This window comes from Phaethon lepturus, unplaced genomic scaffold (assembly GCF_000687285.1).
Source record: "Phaethon lepturus isolate BGI_N335 unplaced genomic scaffold, ASM68728v1 scaffold3736, whole genome shotgun sequence".
Lineage (NCBI taxonomy): Eukaryota > Metazoa > Chordata > Aves > Phaethontiformes > Phaethontidae > Phaethon > Phaethon lepturus.
Window position 1 is genome coordinate 24,823 of NW_010546778.1, and position 14,405 is coordinate 39,227.

Sequence of the window (14,405 nt, forward strand, 5' to 3'; positions counted from 1 at the left end):
TTTTCCTAGTAACTAGTTTGCTTTTTTTTCTGAACTGACAAACCATATCTAGTGTAGATACAGCCTGAAAAACGGTGTTTGTTCAGCAAACAGCTGTTTTCTGTGCCTGTCCCAGGTCATGGCTGCCTGTTTTGCTGCATTAGCCTTTGTTGGAAATTCAGCCCTGCAGGTGGAGGGACACCTGCATTCTTTCATCTTGCTTTGTCTGCAGATACCCGGTATTATTTTTCTGAACTGACAAACCATATCTAGTGTAGATACAGCCTGAAAAACGGTGTTTGTTCAGCAAACAGCTGTTTTCTGTGCCTGTCCCAGGTCATGGCTGCCTGTTTTGCTGCATTAGCCTTTGTTGGAAATTCAGCCCTGCAGGTGGAGGGACACCTGCATTCTTTCATCTTGCTTTGTCTGCAGATACCCGGTATTAGACCTGATAAAGCAGTGGTCATCTCTCAAGCAAAAGTCTCAACAGCTTGATGATTAAATTCCTGCTACCCTTGTTTTCTTTCAGATAATGACCTGTCAAGGCAGAATAAATAGAAATATTGTATCCTATATGCAGTGGCAGTTTTGCCCTATCAAGAAATAAGTTGTGTTTTAAAAAATGTTGTTGACGCAATTGCTTCCCTTTCCTTTTTTTCCCCAGACTATGCTGACAACCATATCAATGAGTGCTATTGCCACAAATGGTGTTGTTCCAGGTAAGTATAGTTAGCAAACTCCTCATTTGTGTTTTAAAGAAAAAAAAAAAGAAAACGTTGCTATAAGCTGTTACTGTCATTTTATTCCAGAAAAATTTGCTTAAGCCAGGATGCAAAGCCTGAATTCATATGTAGTATTTCTTTTTAGTATCAATTAGGCTAAAGATTAATTGATTTGGCTTTTAGTTACCCCTGTGCTAACAAAAAGATACTTCAGTTGAACACTGCAAAAGGCAGATAGACAGTATATAATTTTGTTGTATTCTTGTTGTGAATATTTTACAATTTCCAACAATAAATAAATTATAATTTTACTCTCACTTTCCTTGTTTCATAGCTGGTGGCTCCTATTTCATGATATCCAGGTCATTAGGCCCAGAGTTTGGTGGAGCTGTAGGGCTGTGCTTTTATTTGGGAACAACATTTGCAGGAGCGATGTATATTCTTGGTGCCATTGAGATTTTATTGGTGAGTAGTACCAGAGCGGTCCTGCTTTTAAGAGAAAAAGCATATAGAAAATACCAGTCATCTTGTCCCATATTTGTATACACATTTACAGGTAGGGACCCCGAGATCTCCAGTTTCTCGGTGTCCAATTCTGTACCTCTAGTGCTTCCCGTTGGAAGTTGCACACTCTGTGGATATCCAAAATGGAAGCTTTTCTGAAAACATAGATGGGAGTATGACTTCATCAAAGACACATGCTCATCACTGATGAAGTTGACTCAGTTGTACTACTGAAGTAGAATGGGCCGTTACCCCTTGACTTTCCCTATAAACTGAAGATTCCTAGTGAAGAGCATCTTGCAAATTGGAAAGTGATGTACATTTCTAGTACAGGTAGAAGATCACTACAGTAATAGTTCTGTTCCTGTGTTCCTTCAGCTTGCGTGTTTCTTGTTTCAGACATATATTGTGCCACAAGCAGCAATTTTTCATCCATCTGGTGCCCATGATGTATCCAGTGCCATGCTAAACAACATGAGGGTGTATGGAACTGTATTCCTCATCCTGATGGCAGTGGTGGTCTTCGTAGGCGTGAAATACGTTAACAAATTTGCTTCCCTCTTCTTGGCCTGCGTAGTAATATCCATCTTGTCCATTTATGCTGGAGCTATCAAGTCCATCTTTGATCCACCTGAATTTCCGTGAGTAATATTTCTCGATGGGGGTATAGCTTTGCCTACAGGTCTGGAGGGTGGGGTTCAATGGAAGTTACTTAAAACTTGTGCCTAGTATGTTGTCAAAGCTACCTTTTTTGTGGGTTACTTCAGATTTTTTTGGCTGTGTATAGTGACACTGATAGCCTTCCGCACACAGAGCTAATGGGATTGAAGTTTCTTAGGCAAAAATGAATGTGTTATTCATTACATTCTTTAACTGTTTCGGTAGAATGAAGTCTCATGGTGAGTACACAGATTGACGGAGGCTGACATTTCTCTGCTTCCTGCAAAGGCAATCCAGTATCTTAGCCTACAGCTGTTGAGTTAAATGTTAGCAAGAATTGTGCTGGGTTATTTATGGCAGTCCTCAGTAGGAAGCACTTTGGCAGGTCCGTTTTCCCCAGGCCAGGCACATGACATGCTGCCACCCGTGGTTGGAAACTTTGGTGGCGTGATGCAGCTGCTTGCTGAGAAATAGGGCGTCTCTGAGGAATGTGGGAGGTGTGATGGTGGGGCCGTGCTGAGGTTCCTCCGACAGTTCCCCGTGGTCTGAAAGCAGCTCCGTCTGCCATGTGAGTAGCCCTGCTCCAAACGCAGCTCGTGTTCCTTGGCGTGTTGGCAGCTAAACGTGTAACGTGGTTTCTTAAACTCAGAGCTGGAGCGGCAATGATGTGGATCCATGTGTTTTACCAGAAATGCAAACAGTAATTCCTGATACTGCAGACAAGAGATGAGTGGAATGGAAATAGAGGAGTTGAGTCTGCATAACTATTCACATCTTAAAACGCCGTGACCATAACTAAGTACTTGCAACCCTCAAGTGCTCCCTTTACATATTTAGGGCCCAGTGATTACCATGTTTTACAACAGTGGCGGGTTTACAGCAGTAAAAATAAAACAGTGTCTCTACCTCCCCCTCATTATCTCTTGGATTGTTCTTGAATGTTCTCCCTATCTTTCTTCCATGGGCTGTATTCCTTTTTCTTTTGCTGAAGTAACCAGATACTGTACGTATTTTTAATTCTGGAGGGGAAGGCTTCTCTGAAGTTACAGTTCACAGGCCTGTAAACCCTACAAAAATGGCCCTGTCTCTTCCATTTTCCTGGCTTTAGTGATTGGTAAGACCTGTGAAACAATTAAAGTCATTAAAATGGAAGAAACAATAACTTGTGTTTTCTGGCACTGGGAAGAGAAGCTGGATGAACTTTTTAGTGGCAGCAAGCTGTTATGTTATATCACCATGTCTTGTGGAACCATCTTTGGAGAAGTGGGTTAAAAATTTTCTGTGCTGGAATAAACTGTATTTGTGGTTAGGTGAAACACAACAGGCACTGGAGAATTTTAGCAATTTTGTGTAGTATCTTCTAAAAAGAAGAACCTTTGTTTATTGTGATTGAAATATATGTTCCTAATTGTGAAGCTAAAACGTCGGGTCATTTAAGTGGTACTATACAGAAACTGGGATAGTGTGATTCCATTTATCTTCAGGTATTCTAAATATCTAGTAATCTGACAACCAGTATTCCTCAGATCTCTTCCACTGCAGTAGTTCCATTTAACTGGAAACAAAAATGTTGCCTAATCTTTCCCTTTCATTGCTTAAGGTGAATTTACCAAATTCAATAAATTGCACTGATATACAAAATTGTTGGAAAAGTAGCTTTATACTTCTGACCCATGAAGGAAATGGATACACAGTCTTTGTCCTGCTGCCACCATCTCTCTGAAGCTGAGAAATGATGTAGCAGACTAGAGCCACTTGAAGTTTCTATGATATGAAAGAAGAATTATGGGGAAGGGCGGATTTCACTTTCCCCACACCATATAATAACACTGGTTATTTCACCCTTACAGGATTTGCATGTTGGGCAACAGGACTTTGTCAAGAGATCAGTTTGATGTTTGTGCCAAAACCATAGTTAAGGATAACATTACTGTGGCCTCTAAGCTTTGGGAGCTCTTCTGTCATAGTACAAACTTAACCACTGAGAACTGTGATGAATATTTCCTAATGAACAATGTCTCTGAGATAGCGGGAATTCCAGGAGCTGCTAGTGGCATTTTAAAAGGTATGATAGAGTATCTTTTTTTCCCCTAAAGAGGAGGAATGTTGAGCAGTTGAAATGGGTTGAACCCTGCTTGTTAAGAAAGAGGGACTGAAGAAATGTCATTACCGTGAAGAAAATTCTTCAATAAAGAAAACCAAGGTTTATCTTTAAAAAGAGTAGATGGCACTTTTCTCCTGATATAGTACTTGTGTGCTGTAAAATTGTTGAAATTTGCCTTGTGTGTCTGGTAATTTCAGCAGAAAGTCAGCTATAATTACGAGCTATACTAACACGAGTAAGTTGTTTAAAATTTTTCAGAACTCAGTGTATCTAAGACTCTTCATTTTAAACAGGTTAAGATTATGTCCTGAAAGGTAAGTACTTGTATAAAAATAGTGCACCTCCCTTTGCCCGTTCCTGAATATAATTGAAAATTGTTCATTATTGAAATGAGCTCCAGAGAACAGTTGCTTTGTGCAGGTGCTGTGTGCCTAAGGTTCCTGTTTTCACAGAAACCAGTGGTCTAGTTTCTAAAATGGGCTCAGCATTTATTAGTGAAATTTCAAATGCCAACCATGTAATTCTGTAATTCTTCCATTGTCTAAAAAACAAATCCATTTATATCTAGAAAGCTGGTCAGTATTGCTGCTTTGGGTTCTCTGAGCTACTGTGTGTGGGTATGGTGGTTCATGAGAAATACTCAATGTATTTCTTGGGGATAAAATAGGTATGAAGTTAAAAGAATGTTATATTCAGTAATATTAAAGGATAAAAGGTGCTTAAGACTTCTGTAGGCTGTTCATACATGTTTATTGGTTTTGTTACAGATTCCCTTGAAAGCATGCAATATAAATTTTCTTTCATTAATTTGCGTTGATCACTGAATTGCATGAATTGTATTTGTAATCTTCAGCTATAGACCCATTATAACGAGAACAGGTTTGAAGTGAAACATGCTTTTCTTTTCTGTGCTGTGCTAATAACACTGAAGACAACTTATGGAGCAATTATTTGGAGAAAGGAGAGATACTGGAGAAAACACATCACCCATCTGTTGATGTAGCAGGCCAGAAGAACAACCTTCATCTCTACGTGCTTTCAGATATAGCTACTTCATTCATGGTGCTGGTTGGCATCTTCTTCCCTTCAGTGACCGGTGAGAATACTGGGCCGAGGGGACATCCTGGGTCCCTGACCTTTCTTCTCTCCCACGATCTTATGTCCAAAATGTATTTTCAGGTATCATGGCTGGTTCAAACAGATCAGGGGACCTCAAAGATGCACAGAAATCCATTCCCGTTGGAACAATTCTTGCTATAGTCACCACATCACTAGTCTGTATCCTTTTAAAATCGGTAGAGTCCTGGCATGTTGTGAGTGACTCAGATGAATGAGTGTGTATCTCGTTTGTGGAACCGCTTTCAGGTCATCAAATTACCAGTGTGAGTATGATGGGTCAGTGGGAAAAAGCCAACAAACAAGCCCTTGAGCTGAAAGCATGAGAATTATTATCTGGTTGTTTTCCATTCCCCTTTTTCTGTTGGGTTTTTTGTTTTCTTCTTTTTCATTTCTGTTGCTTTTCTTTGCTACACAGTGGTCTGTAGCTTTTCAGGCTGGTGGAATACAGGTATATATATTTTTAGGATGCAGTGGACCATTAAGATGAGGGAAGGCTTTAAATGGGAGAGATCATAAATTTCAGTTCCTTTAAAAAAAACAAAGCCTTTTAGTCGGAGTGACATGAAGGAGTATAGGCTTTCTTGAACATTTTAGGGCAAGATAAATTGGAGTTAGAAATTGGACTACATGTTCCCCAAGTGTTGGGGTTTTTTTGGGGGTGGGGCAGGTTCATGTGTGGAGTCAGCTGCTCACTGATACTAATAAATTTATGTGTTTATTTTGAAGTCAGTGAAGCAAGATCATTTTACATCAGCTTACAGAACTGTATTTTTTTTCCCCTTGATTTTTAACAGAGCCATCTGATGTAATGCTATTCCATGATTCTTAGACACATTCCCAGCTGGCGTACATGGAAGTGTTACAAACACTGCGCTCAGTAGTGAGCTCCACGTAGCTGTGAATGACCCGTCGTTTCCTGCTCGTTTCCGCTGAGACGGGAGTATTTAATCTGCAGAATATGAGGATGTTCCTCGTACCAGATTTTTAGGTGCTGAGTGTGTGTTCAGAGGAACAGCCTTTGTCCCAGCTGAAGCTGCCAGGTGTTGTACATGGTTAAACGCTTCAGGGCTTAGGACCACAGGAGCTGTGCTTGGGAAAGACTGTCTTGATCTCTTCTCTCCTGCTAGAGAAAAGATGAAGCCAAGGTTTTCAGCTTCATCTACCTGTTGATGTCCTAAACTACAATTTAGCAACATAAGAAGTAAAAAAAAAAAAAAAGAAAAAAAAAAAGGCAAGGCAAAAGGCAATTAATATGAGCAAGGATGTAAAAACTTCTTTGTAAGAGCTTTCTGAATAAATCCCACCCAAAGGCAGCTGTCCAAGATGGTGACTCTCCTGGAAGTTCTGCTGCTTTGAACTTGTTTGCCAAACCTTGCCAAGCTGTGTACCGGGATCCCAGCTCACTCGTCCCCGCTTCTTAGCGTGCAGCCTTTTCCAGATGTCACTTTGGGAACTGACCCTGTACCAGGAAGAATGTGTTTCCTATGAACGTGTTAAATATTAAAACAGGTCACAGACATAACCCCCAGCTCTATTGTTACAATATTTGCAGTGCAAAACTTACTTTGTGCTGGGTAACTTTTTATGCAGATATTAATACGCCACCCAGTGGAAGGCTTATGCCATAATTTTTAGGAGTGATCAATGTTTCCCCTTTTATTACTTTTTGTGTTTTAGAACTGCATTTCAGGGGTAGAGGTAGAGTGTAGGATTTCACTATTCACGTAAACTTAAATCACAAGATCAAACGCTTTACTGGAATGCCAGATCCAAAAATCCTGAAGTATTTTGTAATCCCCAATGCAGCAGTAGTACAGCTTAATAACATACCCAATATTCTAAGACTTATTGGTGATGTGAATGCCATCAGAGACCACAGAATGAGAAAGTGCAAGGTGATGGTTTGCTATATGCTCAAAATAACTTCAAAGGAAGTAATTTTATATGCAAATGTCAATTGAATCTGCTAGTATAGAACAGCAACTGATACTAAAATATCTTCCTTTTCTTTCTCCTTCACTTGTGTCTGAAGATATCTCCTTTATCATAACATTTAAAACTATCTCTTTTAAAAATTGAAACTTAGAATAGTGACTTTGTCACTTCAATATTAGAAGGTATATATGAGCAGCAAGACATTAATGTACTCACCAACTTTACTGTGTACTTAGGAAACGCTGCAGTGCTAATGCCATAGGACAGAGGCACGTGTTGAACTCCCCACAGTACTTTCTATGGTTGTTTTTATGTGCCATGTCTAAATAAATAAATCATGCTTCCTTAGCACACTCCGTACTCAAGACTTCAGTTGTGTGTTACTATTTGGAGCCTGCATAGAAGGTGTAGTCCTGAGAGATAAGTAAGTTTTACTGCTTTAATGCTCTCCTTTTTATTTTTTTGCAGGGAAGTTGTGTTCTTTCCCATCTTGCAACCCCCCCTGCCCTCCTTTTTTTTGACTTTTACTTCGGTGTGCCGTTTAAACCATATTTCTATGTAAATTGTAGATAATGTTTTGGGAAGCTTCTTGTATTTGATTTGATACAGATTTTCCATCCTGTGTCTTAATTCCTCCCCTCCCTGTCCCAAACCTATTTTGTCTTGTGTTGACATACTACCCTTTTCAGTTTCCAGGGGTACTCGTTCAAAGATCAGATCCCTAACAGTAAACTACAGATTTCTAGTTTTAATTTCTAGTCCCCTACAGAAGCAAGATAGAAAACAACAAAAATTTTCTTTTTTTTTTTCTTTCTTTTTTCCTTCTCCAGATGAACCTTAATTTTTTGCCTCATTTGTTGTCCTCTTTTTATTAATTACTGAGTTTGGCAAAATTGCTCTTTGCAAACTGTTCCCTGGCTTCATTGCCATCTGGGGTACTACTGCTGATTTTTGTAAAAGTACTGGTGGCGTCAGTAGTGCATGCCAAATAGCTGAATGATTTCAGCCTGTGGTGTGTTAGCAAATAGCTTGCAAAGTTGCTCTGATCTTTCTTGTGCTTGCTGACCATGGCCCCCTGAGGCAAGGAGCAGCATAATGTACATTCCCTGACCTATGCCAGGGATCTTAAAGGATAGGCAGGTAGCACGCGTCTTTATCTGTATGTGTTGTATTGCTCGTAGTGGTATTCATAGGAAGAAGCATTTCCTTGTAGCATTTATGATGATTTTCTTGCATAGAAACCAAATTAAGAAATGCAACCAGGCATCCGTAACTGGTATTTGGTTATCTCTGCCCTTGGATTTTTAGTTATCAAACATTTCTGCCTGTAAACCCAATAACAGTGTTCCTGGTACTAGAGTCTACACGTGCTTTTTCTGGCAGCTTCCGTCATGTTGATGGACTCTTTCCAGTGGACAAGCAATGAAGTGCTTGTGAATATAATTGTCTGAGAAAAAAACCAGCAACCAACCAAACCAACCAACCAAAAAAAAACCCAAGGTCTTCTAGGGATGTCTGATACTGGATTGTGTTGGGTGTTTTAAAAGTTAAACTTCACGTTTTTTTAAGAGCAGCATCTTTCTAAGTGAAAGTGGAAAATAATGATGTGATAATAACATAGTTTTATGATAAATAATCAAAAGAAAGTTTTCAAATTGTTGAAATCAGGCTGCAGACACTTCCTACCTGTGTATCAAAAGTAACTCAGATTGTTTACTACTTTCTGTATTTCCTCATCAAGAAAATACATAGTACTTACTAGTATTTAAAACTGACTCAAAAAACTAAATGTGAGTGTCGAAACACCCCTTTGAGTGGGAATGCCTCCCTGTTCCTCTCTGCAGGTATGGCGATGCAGTGAACAAGAACTTAGTGGTGGGCACCCTTTCGTGGCCCTCGCCGTGGGTCATTGTGATAGGATCCTTCTTCTCTACCTGCGGAGCAGGTTTGCAGAGCCTTACCGGAGCCCCCCGGCTGCTGCAGGCGATAGCAAAGGACAACATCATTCCGTTCCTCTGGGTTCGTACATCTTAATTTAAAAAAAAAAAAAAAAAAGCATTCTAGACTTAGTAACTAACCAGCTATTTGACTTCATGCTCTTGGAAATGACATTTATTTTACCTAGCTTGCCCAGCATCGAAGTGGAAGGTCAATATTTTTTAATTTTTTAATTTAATGCGTTGTTTTCTTTTGTTAAAAACTAGGAATAGTTTTTTAGGAATAGAATTTTAACTAGACATCTTTTTATAAAGACGTTTGAATAGACATATATGGTAATTTTAGAAAGAAGTCTAACACAATTCAGTGAAACACAGAAAGCCATTAGAGTAATTTGACTCCTTGCTCTAGATAGAAAAGTATGTAGGAAAATTATTGCTTTTTAAAGTTTTGTTTTTTTTTTTTAATCCATTATAACTTTATGAAATACTTGCAAGATATGCTTAATGTTTCTGTTTCCTCAGGTTTTTGGTCATGGAAAGGCGAATGGTGAACCGACATGGGCTCTTCTGTTAACAGCGTTAATTGCTGAGCTGGGAATCCTTATTGCTTCGCTTGACATGGTGGCCCCAATTCTCTCAATGTAAGAAACAGGGTGGTTGCTATTGAAGGAAAAGAAAAGGGGGGAGATGATGGGGAAAGAGCAGTACTCTTGTAAATTTTGCTAATTTGATGGTCTTTAAGAACCATATATTAAACCAGTAAAGCAAATTACTGGAGCCTGAATTCACTTTTGTTATTTCTATGAATTCTCTGACTTCAGGCTCTATGTGTAAATCTGTTTGTTTCTGCTCTGGAGTATTCTATGAATAAACATGTTTTTAGTATAGCTGGATTGGTATGTGGGAAAATGTTATTTTTATCACAGAACGAAGACAGCGTTGATGTAGATAGATCTAACTTGATTCAATTAAAAAACTTTTCTAACTACTTTATACTGATAGTTCAGGCTAATAAAAATCAAAGGGATAGTCACATGTGACAGGGCAGCTGTATTTTGACTGGAAGTCACTCGTGATTATAATAGGTGCCAGCATCTGTAAATGTGTGTGCTAAAAGGTTTTGTGTTTTTGCTTCTGCAGGTTTTTCTTGATGTGTTACCTCTTTGTTAATCTAGCATGTGCAGTACAAACACTTCTTAGAACTCCAAACTGGCGTCCCCGATTTAAATACTATCACTGGTAAGCAAAAGGCTGGGATGCTCAGCGCCTGGTCTGTAAACTGCGATGGGGGTTTTAGAAGAACTCTCTGCGTGAGACCTGTGGGCATCTTTTATTTCTCTGGGTAGCAGCTCTAGACAAGAGTGCGCTGACGTAATACTCATAGTGGACCAGACCCAGGTATTTAATGGCACGAGAGTTTCATCCCGACAGTGGGATACTAAAACTGTTGGGGACTGGGGAGAGTCATTGGAAGCTTTACTTTCACTGCTAGTTCAGAGTAGACAATTTACAGAAAAAAGAGAAAGAGAGTAACTGACTTGGTTTTAAGCTTTTCCATCCCAATACTCACTAATATCTTTGCTTTTTATTTTAGGGCCCTCTCATTTTTAGGCATGAGTATTTGCCTGGCTCTGATGTTCATTTCATCTTGGTATTACGCTTTGGTAGCTATGCTGATTGCAGGCATGATTTACAAGTACATTGAATACCAAGGGTAAGTATTAACTGGATAGAAAAGGGTTGGAAGGAGATTGGGTCTATTTTTTATGAATTATCTCTAGCCTTCATATTTGGACAAGGAACTGTCAGAGAGATGCCTTGGAGGGCTTCCCTTAGTAGTTCATTTTTTTCAGCTTCACTGTGTCAATACTAAACAAAAGCCTCTGAAGCGCTTTGTTATTAAGCCTCTAAAGGTGTTTGGTGAAACTGGAGTTACAGGAGGCAGAAGCTCTGACTGGGATGTACCCTTGTGCTGTCTATCACATAGTTACTTCAGGGCCCAAACACCTGAAGGCAGCCATCTTACTCCAGTTTATCTGGTGCAAAGTTCTGTCTGGAACAGTCCTTGAACAGCTGAATCTGCAGGTTAGGTTGTCTGAGGTTGTTAAAATATCAGATGGAGTCAGGCTGTAGTTTGGCTGTATAACTTAATTTTAACAAATCGGGTATTGAAATGCCTGTTTACGCTTGGGAAGCATTCTCGGTAGTGGAGTGTTGAACACCAATTAAACACAGAATGCGTCGTGGTACCATGGCGTGGTGTTATACATTTGACTAAAACATTTGCATTCTTCTCATGTGATATGTGTATCGCAGACATACATGTACAAATGATACATTACACATGTGATGCATGCTACAGATCACGTTATTAAACTCATTCCGAAGTAATGATTTCTCTATAGCATGACTGCAAGCGTGCAATTGAACGCTCATGAAACCATATGTGGGCTAAATTGTGTGTTTTTCACAGTGCGGAGAAGGAGTGGGGTGATGGTATCCGGGGTCTTTCACTCAGCGCAGCAAGATATGCCTTACTCAGACTGGAGGAGGGCCCTCCACACACAAAGAACTGGAGGTACTAATTTTAGACTAATAAAATGCACTGTCATGATTATCTGCTTACACTTAAGGAATTCAACTGTGTGCTTTTGATCTGTGTGAATGAATTTAAATGCCCAGAATATTAAAAAAAAAAAAGAAAACGTGTTGAGTCTGAGATAAGCTGCCCTGTCACAGCCCAAGCCCTACTGTGGGGACAGAACCTGCAACGGGCAGAACCTGCATGGGCAGAACTTTTGTGTCCTTTGGATCTTTCATCGCCCTCTGAATTGGTGAATTCAGAAGTGGAACTTGGGGAAACTGTGGAGATCTCCAAGTACAGAGGTCCAGACACCCATGGGAATTTGCACTGGGGGCACAAAGAAGTCACTGCCATCATTCTAGTATTAAAAACCAGAACAGTGGGCAACATTTCTCCCTCTGGCTTTGTGTGTTGAAGACAGATTAAGAGGGCAAGAACCCTCCCCTCAGTTATGCATTGCACAACTCTTAGGCTCTGAACAAGAGGACTAGGAATCTACCAAAGAAGAGAATTTTATAAATCTTTTTATACTTGTTCAACTATAGCTTAAGAGAGAAAATAACATAATTGATGTGTAGCGATACCTTAAGGGACAGAAAGCATGTGGGGTCTGTTTAGAGGAAAATACTCATGTTTCCCAACTGTTTGGCACAAGTATCCAGATACATCTGGAAGGACAGACTTACAGTATGAACACAGCGTGTGCTCTAACAGTAGTTAAAAGAGCCTTGAAAATCAACTGTGTAAATAAAACACTAACGCAGTCCTCTTACGGTAAGCACATGCATGGGCTTTATGACTGTCAAACAATGCAGCAGAAGAATTCCCTCAGTGCTTCAAATCTGCTGTGGATCAAGAGAAATACAATATTAGTTAAAACCCCTCTAATGTCTGAGATACAGAAAGCACGTACTGTTTCTGAGTTCATATCCAAGCACAATTAAAGTGATGAGAGAAGCAGGTTTTTGGAAGTGTTTTTCTTAAAGCCTTAGTAAAAAATACATTCCCTTTTTTTATTTCCTGCAGGCCTCAGTTGCTGGTGCTTCTGAAACTTGATGAAGATTTGCATGTAAAATACCCTAGATTGTTAACATTTGCATCTCAGCTGAAAGCTGGCAAAGGTTTGACTATCATAGGATCAGTGATCCAAGGGAATTTCTTGGAAACTTATGGAGAAGCCCAGGCTGCCGAACAGGTCAGTGTCTTAAACAAAATTCCTAAAGTGAAAAAGGAGCGAGCAGGCAGATAACTCCAAAGTTTCATAATTATACATGGAAAATGGCATATCAGTAAGGCTTCCATGAAATACAGGGCTAGTGGAGTAGTACTACAGCTGTTTAGTAAAGGGCCTGCAAACATGCTTCAGCTGCCAGTTGTGGCTTTGGGAATATAAGACGATCGATGCTTGCAACTTACGTAAACAGCCTGACTGACTGCATAAAAACTGTCTTCATTTATAAGAAAGAATTACTGTGGAAGTTGATGAATGCTGATTAATGGAGGGAAGAGGACTATTTAGTCTTCTGAACGTACCAAGGAACACTTCAGTAACTGTCAATCATTACAAACTTAGCAAATGTGCTGTGTCTCTTTCAGTGTGGTGATAAAATTTATTACAAAAAGCATTGAAGGATGGTCTTGAAAATTTGTTAGTAAGTCATCTTCCTCACTGTGTAAACATGACATCATAGCTCTGTTTACACCTGTATAGTATCAGCACATCACTGTTTTCTTCCCCAGATGCTTTTTATACAGGAAAACTGTTATAAAGGGAAAACTAATCCATAGGCCTATGTGTTGACCAAGTTTGTTTGTTTTTTAAACAAATAAAGGGTGTGGTATTCTTGATAGATGAGTAGGGTTTGGTGCTTATATTTGTAAATTGAATGTCACAACACAACATGTTACATGGAAATCTGCAACTAGAAATCCGAATGAAGTTAATTAACCTTGGATTTAAAAAGGTGTTTTAGGACTAGGAAATGGAAAGTGGGATAGTAACACAGATAACAAGCTACTGCTATGAGTAAGAGATTACAAAGAGAGCACAAACCTAAAAACCCATATCTTAATCTGTTAGAAATGATGATGTTTGGAAGGGAACTATCTGTGTTTTAAGCAAGTATTATACACAATTAGTGGGTATTTTCCTCTTCTGTTTTATTAAGGGAAGTGGATGAGCAGAACTTTGCTTTGAAACGTGTTTTACCTGTGGGTATGTGAACCAGGAATTTGCGTTGTAATCACATGATAGAGAAACCCTAAGAGTTCCTTTTGGTTGTGAGGCTTTTCCTTGTCTGTCTTGCAGACTATTAAGAATATGATGGATATTGAGAAGGTGAAAGGATTTTGTCAAGTCGTTGTAGCCAATAAAGTTCGAGAAGGAATTGCCCACTTGATCCAGTCCTGTGGACTAGGTGGCATGAAACATAATACCGTGGTTTTGGGGTGGCCGTATGGCTGGAGGCAAAGTGAAGATCCAAGGTCATGGAAGACATTTATAGGTGAGCTTTAAAGGTTCTGTGTGATGAAACATTGTGAACAGAGATGTTTATTACACATATGGTACACACAGGGGATTTTAACAGAATCCTTGTGAAATCAGTTCTGGGTTTTAGTGTGGTGTTTCTAGGATTGATTGTGAAGTAGGAAATTCCTCACAAAACTGCTCTGTGTTTGAAATGCCACTTCTTGTAGGTAAAAGACCTATGAAAGATCTTGAAAGATTAATCTAGCAGCTAAAACTCATCTGTCTAATGAAGGTTTAAAAGTTATGGACTTGAGAGATACTGTTTTTAGGGCAACCTGTGATTTGTTTCCTAGATGATCTCTGTCTTTTCACTGGTCCTAATCTATCC

General features: G+C 39.4%; 1 protein-coding gene across 2 annotated transcripts in view; it reads left to right on the top strand.

Moving 5' to 3' along the window:
- The window catches only part of SLC12A4 (solute carrier family 12 (potassium/chloride transporter), member 4), a 39,945-nt gene that overhangs the window by 18,380 nt on the left and 7,160 nt on the right, over window positions 1–14,405 (top strand). For both annotated transcript variants that reach the window (XM_010289409.1, XM_010289408.1), the window contains exons 5-18: window positions 644–698; window positions 1,036–1,166; window positions 1,605–1,846; window positions 3,716–3,930; window positions 4,901–5,065; window positions 5,149–5,247; window positions 7,390–7,447; window positions 8,868–9,042; window positions 9,486–9,604; window positions 10,104–10,202; window positions 10,558–10,677; window positions 11,437–11,541; window positions 12,574–12,742; window positions 13,856–14,051. In XM_010289409.1, coding sequence (XP_010287711.1) covers window positions 644–698; window positions 1,036–1,166; window positions 1,605–1,846; window positions 3,716–3,930; window positions 4,901–5,065; window positions 5,149–5,247; window positions 7,390–7,447; window positions 8,868–9,042; window positions 9,486–9,604; window positions 10,104–10,202; window positions 10,558–10,677; window positions 11,437–11,541; window positions 12,574–12,742; window positions 13,856–14,051 — 1,948 coding nt within the window. The remainder of the gene's footprint in view (window positions 1–643; window positions 699–1,035; window positions 1,167–1,604; window positions 1,847–3,715; window positions 3,931–4,900; window positions 5,066–5,148; window positions 5,248–7,389; window positions 7,448–8,867; window positions 9,043–9,485; window positions 9,605–10,103; window positions 10,203–10,557; window positions 10,678–11,436; window positions 11,542–12,573; window positions 12,743–13,855; window positions 14,052–14,405) is intronic.